Source organism: Pogona vitticeps, chromosome 2 (assembly GCF_051106095.1).
Source record: "Pogona vitticeps strain Pit_001003342236 chromosome 2, PviZW2.1, whole genome shotgun sequence".
Lineage (NCBI taxonomy): Eukaryota > Metazoa > Chordata > Lepidosauria > Squamata > Agamidae > Pogona > Pogona vitticeps.
In genome coordinates this window covers 21,430,132-21,446,934 of record NC_135784.1, presented here as the reverse complement: position 1 = coordinate 21,446,934, position 16,803 = coordinate 21,430,132, and the positions used below count along the sequence as shown (strand labels likewise).

At 44.9% G+C, this 16,803-nt stretch overlaps 1 protein-coding gene across 2 annotated transcripts in view; it reads left to right on the top strand.

Annotated features, from left to right (window-relative positions):
* Nucleotides 1–5,629: 5,629 nt before the first annotated feature.
* The window catches only part of LOC140705028 (uncharacterized), a 138,284-nt gene continuing 127,110 nt past the window's right edge, over nt 5,630–16,803 (top strand). Inside the window, exons 1-5 of one of the 2 annotated variants that reach the window (XM_078388316.1) lie at nt 5,630–6,417; nt 8,251–8,969; nt 10,564–10,669; nt 11,392–11,514; nt 16,628–16,750. In XM_078388316.1, the coding sequence (XP_078244442.1) occupies nt 8,325–8,969; nt 10,564–10,669; nt 11,392–11,514; nt 16,628–16,750 (997 nt within the window). In that variant the 5' untranslated portion in view covers nt 5,630–6,417; nt 8,251–8,324. Of the gene's footprint in view, nt 6,418–8,250; nt 8,970–10,563; nt 10,691–11,391; nt 11,515–16,627; nt 16,751–16,803 lie in introns of both variants that reach the window. The other variant, XM_078388315.1, reaches the window with a different exon arrangement.

Below are 16,803 nucleotides of genomic sequence, written 5' to 3'. Positions count from 1 at the left end.
AATATTTAATTTGTGTTAACTAAAGATTTGCAGTTGTAACTAAACAGCATCTTAAAAAGCAGAGACATCACCTTGCCAACAAAAGTCTGCATAGTCAAAGCTATGGTTTCTCCCGTAGCACTGTATGGAAGTGAGAGCTGGACCATAAAGAAGGCTGACCGCCGAAGAACTTGTGCTTTTGAATTGTGATGCTGGAGGAGACTCTTGAGAATCCCCTGGACTCCAAAAGAAGATCAAACCTATCCATTTTGAAGGAAATCAACCCTGTGTGCTCATTGGAAGGACAGATCCTGAAGCTGAGGCTTCAGGACCTTTGCAGACCTTTGGCCATCTCATGAGAAGACACCCTGGAAAAGCCCCTGCTGTTGGGAATGTGTGAAGGAAAGAGGAGAAGGGGACGACAGAGGACGAGATGGTTGGACAGTGTCACCAAAGCTTCCAACATGAATTTGACCCAACTCCGGGAGGCAATGGAAGACAGGAGGGCGTGGCGTGCTCTGGTCCATGGGGTCAGGAAGAGTCGGGCACAAATTGACGACTAAACAACAAGAAGTTAACACCCAGCAAAGGCTGAAATCCTTTTTTAAATTTATTTTTAAACTACTAGGAATAGGGTAGGGAATACAAAAGGTAAAAGGAAGTGGAAAGGAGGGGGGAAATATTTTAAGGATAAGAGAACACAGAGTATACAATCATCCAATCTACAGTATTCATATTTCAATAAAAAACCAACTTCGTATTTTTTTAAAACTATTTTATTACCCTCTAGCTATCACCTTACATTTATGTTTTAGTTTAAATCTAAGTTACTCCAACAATATCAGGAAACCGAGACCATTTGTAAAATACATCCCCTCTTTCAATTTCCTTCTGTCTTGGACATACATTCAGCACGCCTGAAAAAATATCCACTTCTGTCACTTCCCATATTTTCTCAGTACGCTTCTCTTGTTTCCGTGGTTCTGTTTTCTTCCAGTTTTTGGAAGAGAAGGATGAATCCAGGACAGCAATCCAATTTTTAACATCACATTTTCTGACTGTTGTACCTAAATAGCTCACTGGGTAACTCTTTATCCCATCTATTTTATCTGGTATTGCACTCAATAAAACCCGTTCTGGAGTTAGTACAGTTTCATTTAACTGTTTTTTAACATCTGATGATTTCTCTTTCATCAAATCTTCCATCTGACTGAGACGCTCATTTACCTGCTGAAATCCTGTTGTTATTATCATTTGCATGGTAACCTGCCATTTTTTATCTGACAAAGGTCCCCAACATTTGGTATTTTAATTTTTCGGAGGCCATTTCCATCTTTCCATAGAGTTTGGTCTGTATAAATAATACTGTTTAGTTTCCACTATTTTATCAACAAACCAAACCCACCATCATAAACTTCCCCTGGGTACTTCCTCTCATTTTTACCCAGATATTATATTTATTTATTCAATTTATATGCCGCCCAAACTACCCTATATACCCTATAGTATATAGATCAACTTTTAGGCCAACAATTTAAATTACAATTTAAATTACAAATAATATCAGAGTCGCACACAGTCCAGCAAAAAAAAAAAAAAAAAAAAAACAGACTAAACAGGAGACACAGGAAGTGAGTCTCTCCAGTAGATATCCTTGTAATCCATCAAACTCCAGTCCTGGTTTTCCTAGCTCCTCAGTCTATTCAGTTGCGTCATCTTGCTGATGATTCACAGTCCGTTTTCTGGCTTCCAAAAGCGTATTCCTCCTTCTCAGAAAACCCAGCAAGATTCTGTTATCAGAGTCCCACACTGTCTAGGGAGAAAGATCCAGACTAAACAGCATTCACAAAATTTCAGTCTCTTAAAGCCTGCCCAGTGGTATTTTCTGGGATTTTTTTCCAGAAACACAAGATTTTTTCCATCTCACTGTCTCTCTTTCACCCTTGAACCAGCCTGCTGTTTAAGAATCAGTTTTGTTTTTGTAGAAGCAAGCTGGTAAGCAAAACTCGCCACTCCTTCTTTTGGCCAAGTATTTTCACTCTAATGGTTGTTGTGGTTTTTCGGGCTCTTTGGCCGTGTTCTGAAGGTTGTTCTTCCTAATGTTTCGCCAGTCTCTGTGGCCGGCATCTTCTGAGGACAGAATGAGTATACAAATACGCTTTTCATGTGGCGATATATGAGAAAGTATTTTTGAGGTCACTCATCTGAATTAAATATGCATTCTTTTGCCGTATTTATGCTCCCTGCCCTGTCTTAAAACACTGACTAATCTCATTCTTTTTTTTAAGAGGGAAAAAAACCTCTTCTTTCCACCTCAAGAATCTCTCCAGGGCATGGATGGCCATGAACCACTGGGCGATTCTGAGAATGGCAAACCTTTAGAAACCTTAGCTGTTTTACCTGATCTGACTGAGGTTATCAGAAGACCAGCCAAGGAGACCGAAGGGCCTTGATTTTCTTCCTCTCTGTTTCCAGCGGGGAAGAAGGTGGTGAAAGCAAAAGCTCCTGTCATGAGTCTTGGGTTCTCTCCATTGCGCTTGGAATCCTTAGAGAAAACCATGAAGGAAGAAAATTCTTCCTTGGTTGGAAGCCATGCCAGAAGAGCTTAACCTGAATACATGACAGAGATACAAGCGTGGGTGGCCTTGCCTGGAGATAAGGGGGGGGGGGACAAAGAAAAGGGGTGCAAGACTGTTGGGAAACCCAGTGGCAGGGGTTCCTGACAACCTTTCATCACATTCACACAGGAGGGGAGGACCCACTGGGGTCAAAGATGGCCCCATGGGATGATACCAAGGCTTCTCTGGCCTCGTTTGAACAAGTGGCCAGGGGTTGTCGGTGGCTTCCGGGAGAGTGGGTGGCCCGGCTCTTGCCAGCACTGAGTGGAGAAGCAGGAGGCTTTTCAAAGCCTGGACGCCCAAGACAAAGAGGATTATGGGAAAGTGAAGGGTGCCATCTTGCGAGGGGATGCCCTGAGGATGGAGCTGCAGCACCAGGATTTCAGGGACTTCTCCTGCCAGGAGTTGGAAGACCCTCGGAGGATTGACAACCAACTCCAGGAGCTTTGCCACCGGTGGCTGAGGCCGGAGAGACGCAGCAAGGAGCAGAATATAGAAGTGTAGAGTTGATAATATTCTCCAGAGTCATCTAGGAACCAACAGCAACAGCGGCCCTGAAAGATGGCTAAGCAACCTCTGTTTTTTAAAAAAACTAGAGCGAGGGAGAATTTATCTTTTTTCAGTAGCAATCCATTACACTATCGAAGAGATGTTAGCACCAGGAAGGTCTCCCTAATGTACTGTTGATATCTCCTTACAATTTAAATTTGTTGCTTTCAGGCAAATTTAATTAAACTAGTAACTCAATTGCAAAGTTAATGTATAGCATGCATATAAGTTGTTTAATGATTACTTACGTTCAAGGATGGCAATGTTGTGTAGTGATTGGTTAACTACTGCAGAGCTCGTTCATGGTAAAGCACTGTAGCTTTTACCCCATGAAACAACTTGTTAAAGGGGGGAGGTGTGTAGCAAACAGCCCTGCCCTCACCTGTCTGTCACAATGGAACAGTGAAGAAGGAGCCAATGAGTGGATGGAAGGTGGAGCCAAGGGGGGAGGGGGCTGGATATAAAGGCCAGTGTGGGGAGTTTGAGAGAGATTCTGTGAGTGAGAGACTGTGTGAAACTTAAAAGTGAACTTTGAGTTAGAGGTCTGGAAGAACGCTGAATGGAACAGAGAGTGGATAGAGTTTTAAAGTTAAAGTAGAATTGACTTAGATACAAGTGATTAGCAACCTGTGATTTACCTATTGAGTAATAATCCTATATGAACTTCCCTGATTTAATAAATAACTTGTTTTAAAAGCACACGTGTCTCCGTGATTAGACGGTATTGAGGCAGCAATAACTGGTGGCAGCAAAGAAAGAAGAAGGGCGAGGACCTCATGAAGGTCTGGGGGAATAGGGGCTTCGGAGGAGATCAAGAGCAGCAGAAGATAATTCTATTCGAACTGCTAAGCGGGAAGGGACCCTAGGGGTCATCAAGTTCAGCTCCTGACAAGAAGGCCTAGTGGGGAATCGAACTCCCAACCTCAGATTCCATAGCCAGAGACCTAAACTCTTCAGCTATCCAGCAATTCTGGATATACCGGGACCATCTTCAGTATGGGAGCCCTTCAGATACTGGAGGATATCAATCAACCCCATTACCATCCTGCCTTCCCTTCTGCTATTGAAGTATCCTCAACTCATCTGTATGTTGAAGCCTTTCCTTTTGTCTTCCATTCTTCCTACCTCCAGGTTATTCTGGATGGCACATCTGGTCCTGTGAAACTACCCGATGATGAGAGTCTACGAAGATGGGGCCTTAGTTCACCTGCCATATAAAGACGCCAGCTTTCCTCACGTATCTGTATTTTCAAAAGGAGCAGAACATGCAAGAATAGGCAGGCAAAGTGTGAAGACAAAAACAGTATCCTTGCTAATTGCCACAAGTCAAAAAATTCTTCAGGGCACAAAGTTTCAGTTAAAAGATTGGTTGAAGGAGATGGTTTCTTTCTCTGCTTAGTTCTGTGGTTCTTACTTGATGCAGAATATTGAATTTCTGGTAAAATCCCTTGTTCTGCACAGCAGAAGTACAGAGATTCACAAAGGAGAATGGCTTCTAGTTCCCCAGAGGGTCCACCCCTTTCTTATGAACTGGCCCTTAAGGTCTCACTCTGATCCATTTGTAGGAGAAAGAATAGAAACCTTTCATTACTTACAGTTGCGAACAGATCAACAGCAAACTAAACCTACTGACTGAACACCAACTGAGAACTGAGAAGGGGGGGGGGAACATGGTTTTTTTACAAAGGCAGAAGCATGTGATACCTTTCTTTGTCATAGTTTAGTCGTTTCCGACTCTTTGTGACCCCATGGACTAGAGCACGCTAGGCCCACCTGTCTTCCGCTTCCTCCCGGAGTTGGGTCAAATTCATGTTAGTTGCTTCGATGACACTGTCCAGCCATCTCATCCTCGGTCGTCCCCTTCTCCTCTTGCCTTCACACTTTCCCAATATCAAGGTCTTTTCCAAGGAGTCTTCTCTTCTCATGAGATAGACAAAGTATTGGAGCCTCAGCTTCAGGATCTGTCCTTCCAGTGAGCACTCAGGGTTGATTTCCTTTAGAATTGATAGGTTTGTTCTCCTTGCAGTCCAGGGGACTCTCAAGAGCCTCCTCCAGCACCACAATTCAAAGGCATCAATTTTTTGGCGGTCAGCTTTCTTTATGGTCCAGCTCTCACTTCCATACATCACTACAGGAAAAACCATAGCTTTGACTATTCAGACTTTTGTTGGCAAGGTGATGTCTCTGCTTTTTAAGATGCTGTCTAGGTTTGTCATCGCTTTCCTTCCAAGAAGCAGGCATCTTTTAATTTCGTGGCTGCTGTCTCCATCTGCAGTGATCATGGAGCCCAAGAAAGTAAAATCTGTCACTGCCTCCATATCTTCCCCTTCTATTTCCCAGGAGGTGATGGGACAAGTGGCCATGATCTTAGTGTTTTTTTTTTGATGTTGAGTTTCTTTTTTGAGATTATATCCCATTACAGCTTTTCCCACTCTTTTGTTGACTATGAGGGCTACTCCATTCCTTCTACGAGATTCTTGCCCACAATAGTAGATATGATAATCATCTGAGCTGAATTCGCCCATTCCTGTCCATTTTAGTTCACTGATGCCCAGGGTGTTGATGTTTATTCTTGCCATCTCCTATTTGACCACCTCCAGCTTCTCAAGGTTCACACACCTTACATTCCAGGTTCCTATGCAGTATTTTTCTTTGCAGCATCGGACTTTCCTTTCACTTCCAGGCACGTCCACAGCTGAGCGTCTTTTCCCCAACCACTTCATTAGCTCTGGAGCTACTTGTACTTGTCCTCCACTCTTCCCCAGTAGCATGCTGGACGCCTTCCGACCTGAGGGGCCCATCTTCCAGCGTCATATCTTTTATCCTTTTGTTTCTGATCATGGGGCGCTCTTGGCAAAGATACTGGAGTGGCATTGCCAGGTCCTACTCCAGGTGGATTGCGTTTAGTCGGAACTCTCCACTATGTTAAACTTGGGGTAAAGAAAGGCGGGAAGGTGTAACGATGGCGTCGCCCAAGAGGGGGCGCCCGTGTGGAGCCTGGAAGGCTTTTCTGCACTGAGGAAGAGGAGGAGGAGGAGGAGGAAGGCGAGAGAAAAGGTGGGGATTTCCGCCACAGGGAAGAGCCACCGCCTCCCCATCTCCAAAACCCAGGAAGGGGCCACCTTCTCGGTTAGGCTCGGAGCCTCGGGTGGCCATCCCGACGAAGCGAAGGAGCCGAGAGAGAGACAGAGAGAGAGAGAAAAAGAGAAAACACGCGAGTGAGCAAAGCAAGCAAGCCGGCCGAGTCACACAAGCCTCCTCGCCGTTTCTGGTAGGATGTGGGGACCGTCCTTCCCTTGAGCTCTCTTGCTGGCTGAAGGAGGCGTCCGTGTCTGGAAGCCCTCCCGCCAGTCCTGCCTTTTTTGCCCTCTTTCCGACTCCACAGGGAGGCTCCAAAGGGCCCAGAGAGGCGCCAAGTGGGCGCTGGAGAGGCCTTTTCGCCCCCTTTTATTTTGGTCCCCCTCCAACCGGGAAACGCGGGCAGGCATTTCTTTGCCCGGAGTTGGGAGGGAGGCTTCCTTGCGAGTAAAAACGCAGGGTTTCGCAGCCATGTGGGGCTTTACGAGGACCACGGAGGTGACCCCACTGGCTGAGGGGGCGCCCCAAGCAGCCTCCGAGAGAGTCAGGGCGGACAACAACCTGGCCAGGCAGGCCACGGGGACTCGCCCTCTTCCACACGGTCCCTATTCATCCTGATTTATGGCAGCCATTTTGAGGGGTTTCAAGAGAGAGAGAAGACTTAGAAGTGGTGGACCCTTCTCTTCTTTTTTTGGGGGGGGGCCCTCTTGGGATGGGGCAGCTTGCCCGAGACCCCCCAGGCTGGCGGTTCCCGAGGAGGCACAGGGAGGAATCGAACTCCCAACCTCTGGCTTCTCTCCACCAGGGAGCTCGGCCATGGGACCCAGAATCAATCGTGATCGCTCAGTGGTTTAGGCCTTCGGGGTGTGGAGCCAGAGGTTATTTCCCCCACTGGGCTTCCTTGAGAGGGGCTGGACTTGGTGATCTACAGATACACTACCAGCTCTGCAGTACTTTTTTAAATAAATAAATAAATAAATAAATAAATAAAAGTAATAAAAGTAATAAAACCACACATTTACAGTGCACTACATTAAATCAACTTAAAGTTAAACAAAATTAACCATACTCTCATTTCTCAACCCTGTGCCACCCTCCCCCTTGGGACCAGATTCATGTTCTTTACTTTTTTTTCATTTCACATTGCCCCTTTCTCTCCAGAAACACAAGGATTCTTTTCCCGGTCTATATCCCTTTCCTTTCTGAAGCTCGTATATTAAAAATGCACTCAATTTTTCTTTAAAATCATTGATTTTTGATATTCCTGTTTTGATTTTCATTTCACAAGTCAATTTATCATGAATGGCCATATTCCACATTTCTTTGTACCATTCCTCAACATTAACTTGGTTATGATTTTTCCAATTCTTTGCAAATCTTCACCTTACCACAGACATCATTATGATAATTAATTCCTTTCCTTCTCTCTTCCTTTGGTTATTCTTAACCATGTTCAACAAGGCAGTTATTGAATACATTTGTATATCCACACCAATCATTTCCCTAATCTCCTTAAAAATCTACCCATTCCTTCTTCCTTATTTTGCAAGAACACCACGTGTGTAAATACATACCTTTTTCTTATTTTCACATACAGCACAGAGATCCTACATTTTTATTTAACATATTCAATGCCACTGGTGTTCAGTGCCATCTCTACATTACTTGATAACAATATTTCTTAAACCTTACAGACATATTATCCATTATTTGTTTGTTCCACAATTTACTCCAATATATCTGTGACGATTCAGCTTCATGACAAAACTTCCCAATAATTTACTCCCATCTTCCCCTTTAATTTCTTCCAGTTCTAAGACTGTTATTATAATTATTATTTACCCATTCGACCATACACATTTCCACTGGTTGTTACTCTGTGTCATACCTTTAAAGTAGAAAATGGTGTAGAATGTTTTTCTGGTTTTTCAGAAATATTCTTTTCCAAAGGCTATGAGGCTTCAGTTACGTATTCTCTAAGATATTCTGCAACATGAGATCTCACTTGCAAATATTCTTATTCTAGGTGGTAGAGAAAAGCAGTGAAGAAGCCAAAGAAGGATAGGAGGAGAAGCTACGTGCGCAGTCCGGGCTGAGCTTATGGCAGAGGCAGGCCGTGGGGGAAGATGGCAAGAAGTCAAGAAGGAAGCCGAGAAGGGGCTCCAGCAGCGCTGGGAAGCCCAGTGGCAGGAGTTTCTGGAGATGCTGGAGCCCAGTTCTAGAAGAGGGGAAAAGTCCGTGATCTCCGAGGCTACCCCGTGGGATGATGCCAAGGCCTTCCTGGCCTCCTTCGAGCAAGTGGCCAAAGCCTGCCATTGGCCCAAAGGCGAGTGGGTGACCCAGCTCCTGCCAGCACTTCATGGGGAAGCAGACGAGGCCTTTCAGAGCCTGGAAGCCGGAGACAGGGAGGATTATGGGAAAGTGAAGGCTGCCATCTTGCGAGGGGATGCCCTGAGGATGGAGATGAGACGCCAGCACTTCAGGGACTTCTCCTGTCAGGAGGTGGAAGACCCCCGGAGGCTTCACAGCAAAGTCCAGGAGCTTTGCCACCGGTGGCTGAGGCCGGAGAGACGCAGCAAGGAGCAGATCCTGGAGCTGCTGATCCTGGAGCAGTTCCTGGCCAGCCTTCCCCCGGACCTCCAGGGCTGGATACGGGCAGGAGGGCCCGACACGTGTTCCCAGGCCGTGGCCCTGGCGGAGGACTTCCTCATGATCCAGGAAGGGGCTGAGAGAGCAAAGTGGCAGGTGAGATCCTGTGTATTGCTCAAGAGAGCATGGAACGTGGATTAGGGTAACAAAATTTATAACACATCTTCTAGGCCAGTTTAATGTCATCTCTTAAGCGCCATTGGAAATAAGATGAAGTTTGTTACTGTTCACTTGGTCTAATTGCTACATGCTCCACTTTCTTTTCTGTTTTGTTGCATGGATTGCCATTTTAGTTTGAGTTTTATTTATATTTTTATTTTAAAATATGGATACCTCACCTTTCTCTTCAAAAGAACCCAAGCCTTATTAAAACAAAGGCTGGAGGCAATTTTCAAGAGATAATTGGGCAACGCTTTGTCAAATCTGCTTTGATTTGGATGCCCTTAGAGGCCCCTTCCCACTCCGTTATTCACGGATTTCGTGAAAAACTACAAAACAATAAATTGTTAGAGTCTTAAAAATAGTTAAACAAGCATAATATTAATAGTGGTAGAGACATGCAAGTTTAAAAACAGTTCGAGAAACACATGAACCCCCCCCCCCCCCGAAAAATATTACAGATACATTTCTTCCACCCACCCAAAAAACCTTGTAGTCAGCCAGTTATTGAGAGAAAGACTGTGAATCAAAAGGTCTTGGCCAGCATGCGGAAGGATAACAAAGAGGGGGCGAGTCTGGCCTCCAGTGGGAGGGAGTTCCAAAGTCTGGGAACACCCACAGAGAAGGCCCTGTCTCGTGTCCTCATCAGCTGCGCCCGTGAAGGTGGTGGGACCGAGCCAAAGGCCTCCCCTGATGATCCTAAAACCCACACAGGTTCATATAAGGAGATACAATCCCAGATAGCTTGGACTGAAGTCGCTTCTGGAAACGGCCTGGTACCCAGTGGAGTTACCGTAACAGGGGAGTTATGTGGTCCCTTTAGCCACCAGCTCCAGTTAACCATTTGGCTGCAGCATTTTGGCGCTTCTGAATGTTCCAGACATTTTCCTAAAACAGTTCCACATAGAGCACATTGCAGTAATCCAAATCGGAAGGAACTAAGGCGTGTGTCGCCATGGCCAGATTAGACATCTCAAAATCAGACACCTTAGATCAGATCCATTAGAGAGCACATAGTGGCTTCTGGGCCACGAGATTTCGATGTACAGGAGGACTTGACTGTTTGTGGGTATCAGTATCTGCTTATCCGCTGACTGAAAATATTAAATAAATTTAAATACAAATATGCATTTATATGTATTTCCATGTTGTATTTACCAGAACTGCCCACCAGTGGGAGCCAGAAACCATGCTACCGTTTGTATAACATACGGTATTTTCCATGATTTTCCAACATCTACGGAGGGAGGGGCTTGGAACTGATCCCCCACGGATACCACAGTCCTCTTGTAGATCCATCTCCATAGATTGGAGCCATCTTGAGATAGCAGGGAGAAGGTTTCAAGGGTACTGAAAATCATGAGAAAACTCATCTTTTTTTCAAAAATGTATTCCATGGATGCTTTTCGGTGGACTTCCTGCTGTCAGTTATATGGTTTTCCGCTGTGTTTTGCCTTGGCCGCCTTCTTCTTTTCCCGTGACAAAGTCTTACTTGAAAGGAAATGGCTCCCATTTTTCCCCGTCTTTACAGGGGCTGATGGTCGCCAAGGAAACGTGCCCATCTTTGCTCAAGAGCCACCAGGATCTGACCCAGCCAAGCAGTCAGACCGTCTTCTGGCAAGTTCTTCAAGAGGAGGGTAAGACCATCGACTCTTTGGGTAAGGAGATTTTTGCTCTTTTTGCCGTTTCCCCCAGAGTTCCTTCAACCTTTAACCTTCGTATTTCTCCTTCTAATTGGCATTGAAAAGCAAAAATATTGGCAGAATATGAGTGGGATGATGAATAATAGTCATCGTCTTCTGGCTTTCCCTCATGCATCTTTCCCTTGAAGGCAGGATCCAGGCTCTTTTCATCCCTCAGACCTTCAGCTTTTTCCGCTACTCCTGCCAGGACGATGAACTGTGTCAGAAATAGACCGTTTTGGCCTCTTTATTACTGTTGCTGTTAAGCAAGGAAACAGGTAGCAGAGAAGGATGGGAACCAGGTGTCGTGGTTGTAAATCTCAGTGGTGAAGTGCTGGAAGTGAAGAAGTCAGCAGAGGTGTTCGCTGTGTGCCAAGCTGAATGAGTTTTTGTTGTCTCTAATTTTATCTGAAAAAAGGGTTATTACAAGTATTGTGTTTGACATCCTGTGATGTTAAAACCAACAGAAAAATTAACAAAAATCCCTGTGATTCCCAACCCTGGATCCCCAGATGTTCTTGGACTACAACTCCCAGAAGCCTTCACCACTAGGTGTGCTGGAAAGGATTTCTGCCAGCTGTAGTTCAAACACATCTGGGCACTCAACGTTGGTAACCACTGCTCTAGAGCCTTTCTCTGGAGTCCAAAGAATGAGCAAAATTATTCTTTCTTTGCAGATGACATGATGGGAAGCCAGGTCAAGATGGAGAATCCTCAGCGGGAAAGAAATGAGCTGATGGATGTCCCCAGAACCGCTGCCCCGGCAAGTGAAGTGAACCAGCTGAAGGGAATTGAGATAGGTGAGGAAGAAAGTGGATTGAAAGTAGATCAGTCAGCAGAGAGAGACAAGGAACGTAATGAGTTCAGAGACCATCTTACAGCTACAGTATGCCAGCCTTCCGAAACGTCTACGAGGGAGGAAACACCCACAACCCTCAAGTGCGGCCGAAGGTATCCTTACAAATCAGAACCTGACTGGATCTGTACCAGAAAGAACTACAATGAATGTGTGACATCAGAGGAAACATTCCAGGAAAATGTATACTCTGATAAACAACAGAGGGTTGTAACTGGAGAAATTAAACCTGAATTTTTGGAAAATGTGGAAGGAGATCATTTGGACACGTATCGGTGTGATCGTCCAGAAGAGGACCCTAAGGATTCTGTGTGTGGGGAGAGTCATGGAATTCAACGTGAGGGAAGGCTGTTTAAATGTTCTCAGTGTGGGAAAGGCTTCCTTCAGAGAAGAAGATGGGTGATCCACCAGAAATCTCATACTGGAGAGAAACCGTACGAATGCTCTCAGTGTGGGAAGTGCTTCATTAGTCAAGAATATCTGAGGAGCCACTGGAAAATTCATACTGGAGAGAAACGATACACATGCCTGGAGTGTGCGAAAAGCTTCAGTCGGAGCAACCACTTGAAAAACCATCAGATAATTCATACTGGAGCTAAACCGTACAAATGTTCTCAATGTGGAAAATGCTTTAGCCTAGGAAAGTATTTGAAAAAACACCAACGTATCCATACTGCAAGCGAAACAAAACCGTATAAGTGCTCTCAGTGCGGGAAGTCCTTCAACCAGGAAAAAGCTTTGCTGGTTCATCAGCGGATTCATACCGGAGAGAAACCGTACAAATGCTCTGAGTGTGGAAAGTTCTTCAGTAGCCAAGAAAACCTGAGGAGCCATTGGAGGATTCATACTGGAGGGAAACGATACACATGCTTGGAGTGTGGGAAAAGCTTCGGGCGGGGCAACAACTTGAAAACCCATCAGATAATTCATACTGGAGAGAAACCGTATGAATGTTCTCAGTGTGGGAAATGCTTCAGTCTGCAAGAAAACCTGAGGAGCCATTGGAGGATTCATACTGGAGGGAAACGATACACATGCTTGGAGTGTGGGAAAAGCTTCGGGCGGGGCAACAACTTGAAAACCCATCAGATAATTCATACTGGAGAGAGGCCATAGAAATGCTTTCAGTGTAGGAAAAGCTTCAAAGTGGTGAAATACTTGAAATATTCATTATGTTCATATGAAAGCCCTCCATGTTGGAAATGTTTCAGTTTGTGACTTCACCTGAATGATCGCCCCGGAATCGCTGTAGGAGAAGAGCCATACAGATGCCATGAACATCAGAAAAATGTTTTTCGGATAGTCTGTCTTTATCTGAGTGTTACAGGATGGTAGTAGGGTAGGACTGTGGTATCCACAGCGGATCGGTTCCAATCCGAAATACAGTCAGCCCTCGACTTACGAATGGCCCTACTTGCAAACAATTCAACTTACGAACCTCCCGATAGGGAAATAACATACTCAACATATGAACTTCCCTCGAGATATGAACAGAAAAAAATGCCCCCTCCCTCCCCTTAGAGGCTTCTGGAGGGGAAAAACGGTCAGAAACTTAAAAATAAATAAAATAAAGTTACTTACCAGGCCTTGGTAAGCCCCGGACTGCAGGAAAAAGAGCACCAAACACCTAAAAGCCGGCACCCAGCAGGGAGCCTGGCAGCCAGTTTGTGCTCTTCTCCGCTCCTGCCCCCTCCTCTCCCTGCCTAACAGCTGATTGGCTGGCTCTTAAGAGGCTTCTGGAGGCTTGCTTAGCATCTAAAAAGGCTGTGGAATAAAGCTGGAAATAAAAGATTGCTGCTTTTCTCTTGCACCCGGGAGGCTTCTGAAAGCGGGAGGAGCTTTATTCTTCTGCCTTTTTAGGTGCTGAGCAAGCCTGTGGAAGCCTCTTAAGAGCCAGCCAATCAGCTGTTAGACAGGGAGAGGAGGGGGCAGGAGCGGAGAAGAGCACAAAATGGCTGCCAGGCTCCCTGCTAGGTGCCGGCTTTTAGCTGTTTGGTGTTCTTTTTCCTGCAGTTCTGGGGCTACCAAGGCTTGGTAAATGACTTTCTTTTATTTATTTTTTTAAGTTTCTGATCTTTCCCCCCCCATAGGAATGCATTAATTAATTTTCAATGCTTTCTTATGGGAAATTTGGTTTCGACTTAAGAACGTTTCAACTTACGAGCAGACTTCCGAAATGGATTAAGTTCATAAATTGAGGGCCCACTGCATTAAACACCATACATTTCATAGTCTGTCCCCCTCTAGTGGCCGGTTGTGGTAAATACATCCCTGATATGCATAGAAATAGATATTTGGTTGGGTGTTTAGGCTTTTCGGACAGCAGGACAACAGATAAAATAACCAGTGGATACTGATCCCACGGATAGCAGGGTCCTACTGTTTTTTGAACATCCTACAGGTGGAAAGGCCCAGTGGTTGGTCCAACTAGAGCTGTGGTTCCCAACCTCGGGTCCCCGGACGTTCTTGGAGGATTACTCCCTGAAATCCTGGTCAGCACACCTAGTGGTGAAGGCTTTTGGGAATTGTAGTCCAAGAACATCAGGGGACCCAAGGTTGGGAACCACTGACTTAGAGTAAGTCCACTGAATCAATTTCTCAATGTTGAGTTCAGCACTTAAGTAAACCCCATTCATTTCTTGGGTGTTCTAGGGCTGGGACTCCCAGTTATATTTAGCTCGAAATTTCAGAGAAAATCCCAATGGATATTCCTTAGGGAACCTGCCAGTGAAAACTACAAGGTCGTTGCAGTTAGGAAAACGAATTTGAGATTTTTTTTTATTAAAAGGGATAATTGGATTGAACAGTGGTGGAAGAAGTGACACTTTTTGCAGATGGAGAGATGGAAAGGACCCTTACAATCAAGAGTTGGAAGTAACTAGCTATAAGCAGGATAGTTCTCTGTAAGTAAATACTGTTCTGCGTAAGCACAGTATACAACGTTACCTTTCAAAAAAAGTATTGTTGAATGGAAGTTGTACATTGTTGTAATGGGTGTCCCTTCAGGTGGCTTTCAAAAGTTATATCTGACAGGCACTTTCAGATACTTTGAAATAGTTGTTTTGTAAAAAAAAATATTTCTTACCTTATCAATAAGGAGTCTTTTCCTCCCCAAACTTAAAGAAAATTAGAAAAAACAATGAGCAGTGCTCCAGATAATGTAACAAAATCCTTTTCCAGTGTTGTAGTGTACAACAATTTTTCGACTGCTCTTAATGAGGAATAGGAACTTATGGAAAATAACTTCCAAACTCTTGACTGTCCGTAACTCTCTCAACCTGGAATGTGGGTTCTGAGCCTTGTCCCTCTGTGAGGGTTCGATTTGTGCCTCCTTTCTTTGTTCAAATAAATCAGAAAATTTTTGTACTTTAGAAACAGGTGTGATATTATTGGAGTTTTCAACAAGTAACCGGTGCCAACAAAGTTATTCCAACATTTTTCTCCTTCCGACAACCCATCAGCAATGGGCTTCCATTCTTCATCCAGGAACGGGTTCCCTTCCCCAGTGTTCCATGGATCCAGCCAGTCTATAGACAAGTTAGGGTCTACCGTGTGTCCCGCTTCATCTTCCAGGAGGGGCACGGTTTCATCATCCTGGTCGTCCACCCACACAGAGCATTGGGGAATCCCATGGGTGTGGGGTTCTTCCAGTGTCCCCCCTGTATCCCTTCTTCCTCATTTCGCTAACCCTCCATTCCAAACTCTCCCTCCTTCCTCTCTCTACTTTTTCTTTTTCCGCTCTTAGCCTTCGCCTCCACTCTCTGGCTTCCTCTTCTCCCCAATAAGACGGTCTCGGGCCATCTCTCTCCTTCTTCTATAATCTTCCTCCTCTTTAGGCACTCTCAGCCTCTCCCAAGCTCTGGTCCAGGGATCCTACATCCAGACCCATTCCCAAGCTGGAGGTAACTGTTTCTCCCTTCTTTTTATATCTGCTCTTCCCGCCTCTTATTTCCACCCTTTTATTCCCACCATTTCCCCCTGGGTTCCTTTAACCGTTAACCTTCGTATTTCTCCTTCTAATTTGCGTGGAAAAGCAACAGTATTGACAGTGTATGACTGGGATGATGAGTATTAGTCATCATCTTCTGGCTTTGCCTCAGGCATCTTTCCCCTGAAGGCAGGATCCTGGGTCTTTGCATCCCTCAGCCCTTCAGCTTTGTCGGCTACCCCTGCCAGGACCATGAACGGTGTCAGAAATAGACCATTTTTGGTCTCTATTATTGTTGTTAAGTAAAGAAACAGGTAGCAGAGAAGGATGGAAACCAGGTCTCGTGGTTGTAAATCTCAGTGGTGAATTGCTGGAAGTGAAGAAGTCAGCATAGGTGTTTGTTGTGTGCCAAGCTGAATCAGCGCACAACAGATAATGCCTACAGTGACCTTTTATCCTTTCAGTGACAGGATAAATTCAGCTCCCAGAATTTACAGGGATTGCTTAATAAGGAAAAAAATTTAATCCATTATTAGGCAGAAATTAGTTCCTTATCTGGCTGGATATCTCAGTGGTTTAGGTATCTGGCTGCAGAACCAGAGGCTCGGAGTTCGATTCCTCCCGTGCATCCCAAATAATCCAGCCTGGGTGTCCTTGGGCAAGCTGCACAGTCACAGGGCACCCTCTAGAGGAAGGGAAGGGTAAAGCACTTCTGAATATTCTCTACGTGGGAAACCCTGAAAAGAGTTGCCTAAGTCAGAATGGGCTTGACAATGCATGAATTTAATATTTATTAATTAATTCCTTATTTTAAAAACAATGTCAGGGAGAGCTTTTAAGTTGTCTCTTATTTTACTTGAAAAAAGGGATTATCGAAAGCATTGTATTTGCATTCCTGTGATGTAAAAATCAGTAAAAAAAATTAACAAAAATAACTGTGATTCCCAACCTTGGATCCCCAGATGTTCCTGGACTACAACTCCCAGAAGCCTTCGCCACTAGCTGTGCTGGACAGGATTTCTGGCTTCTGCACTTCAAAAACATCTGGGCACCCAAGGTTGGGAACCACTGCAGTCCAGAGCCTTTCTCTGAAGTCCAAAGAATGAGCAAAAGTATTCTTTCTTTGCAGATGACACGATGGGAAGCCAGGTCAAGATGGAGGATCCTCAGTGGGAAAGAAATGAGCCGATGGATGTCCCCAGAACCACTGCCCCGGCAAGCAAAGTGAACCGGCTGAAGGGAATTGAGATAGGTGAGGAAGAATGTGGATTGAAAGAGGATCAGTCAGCAGAGAGAGCCAAGGAA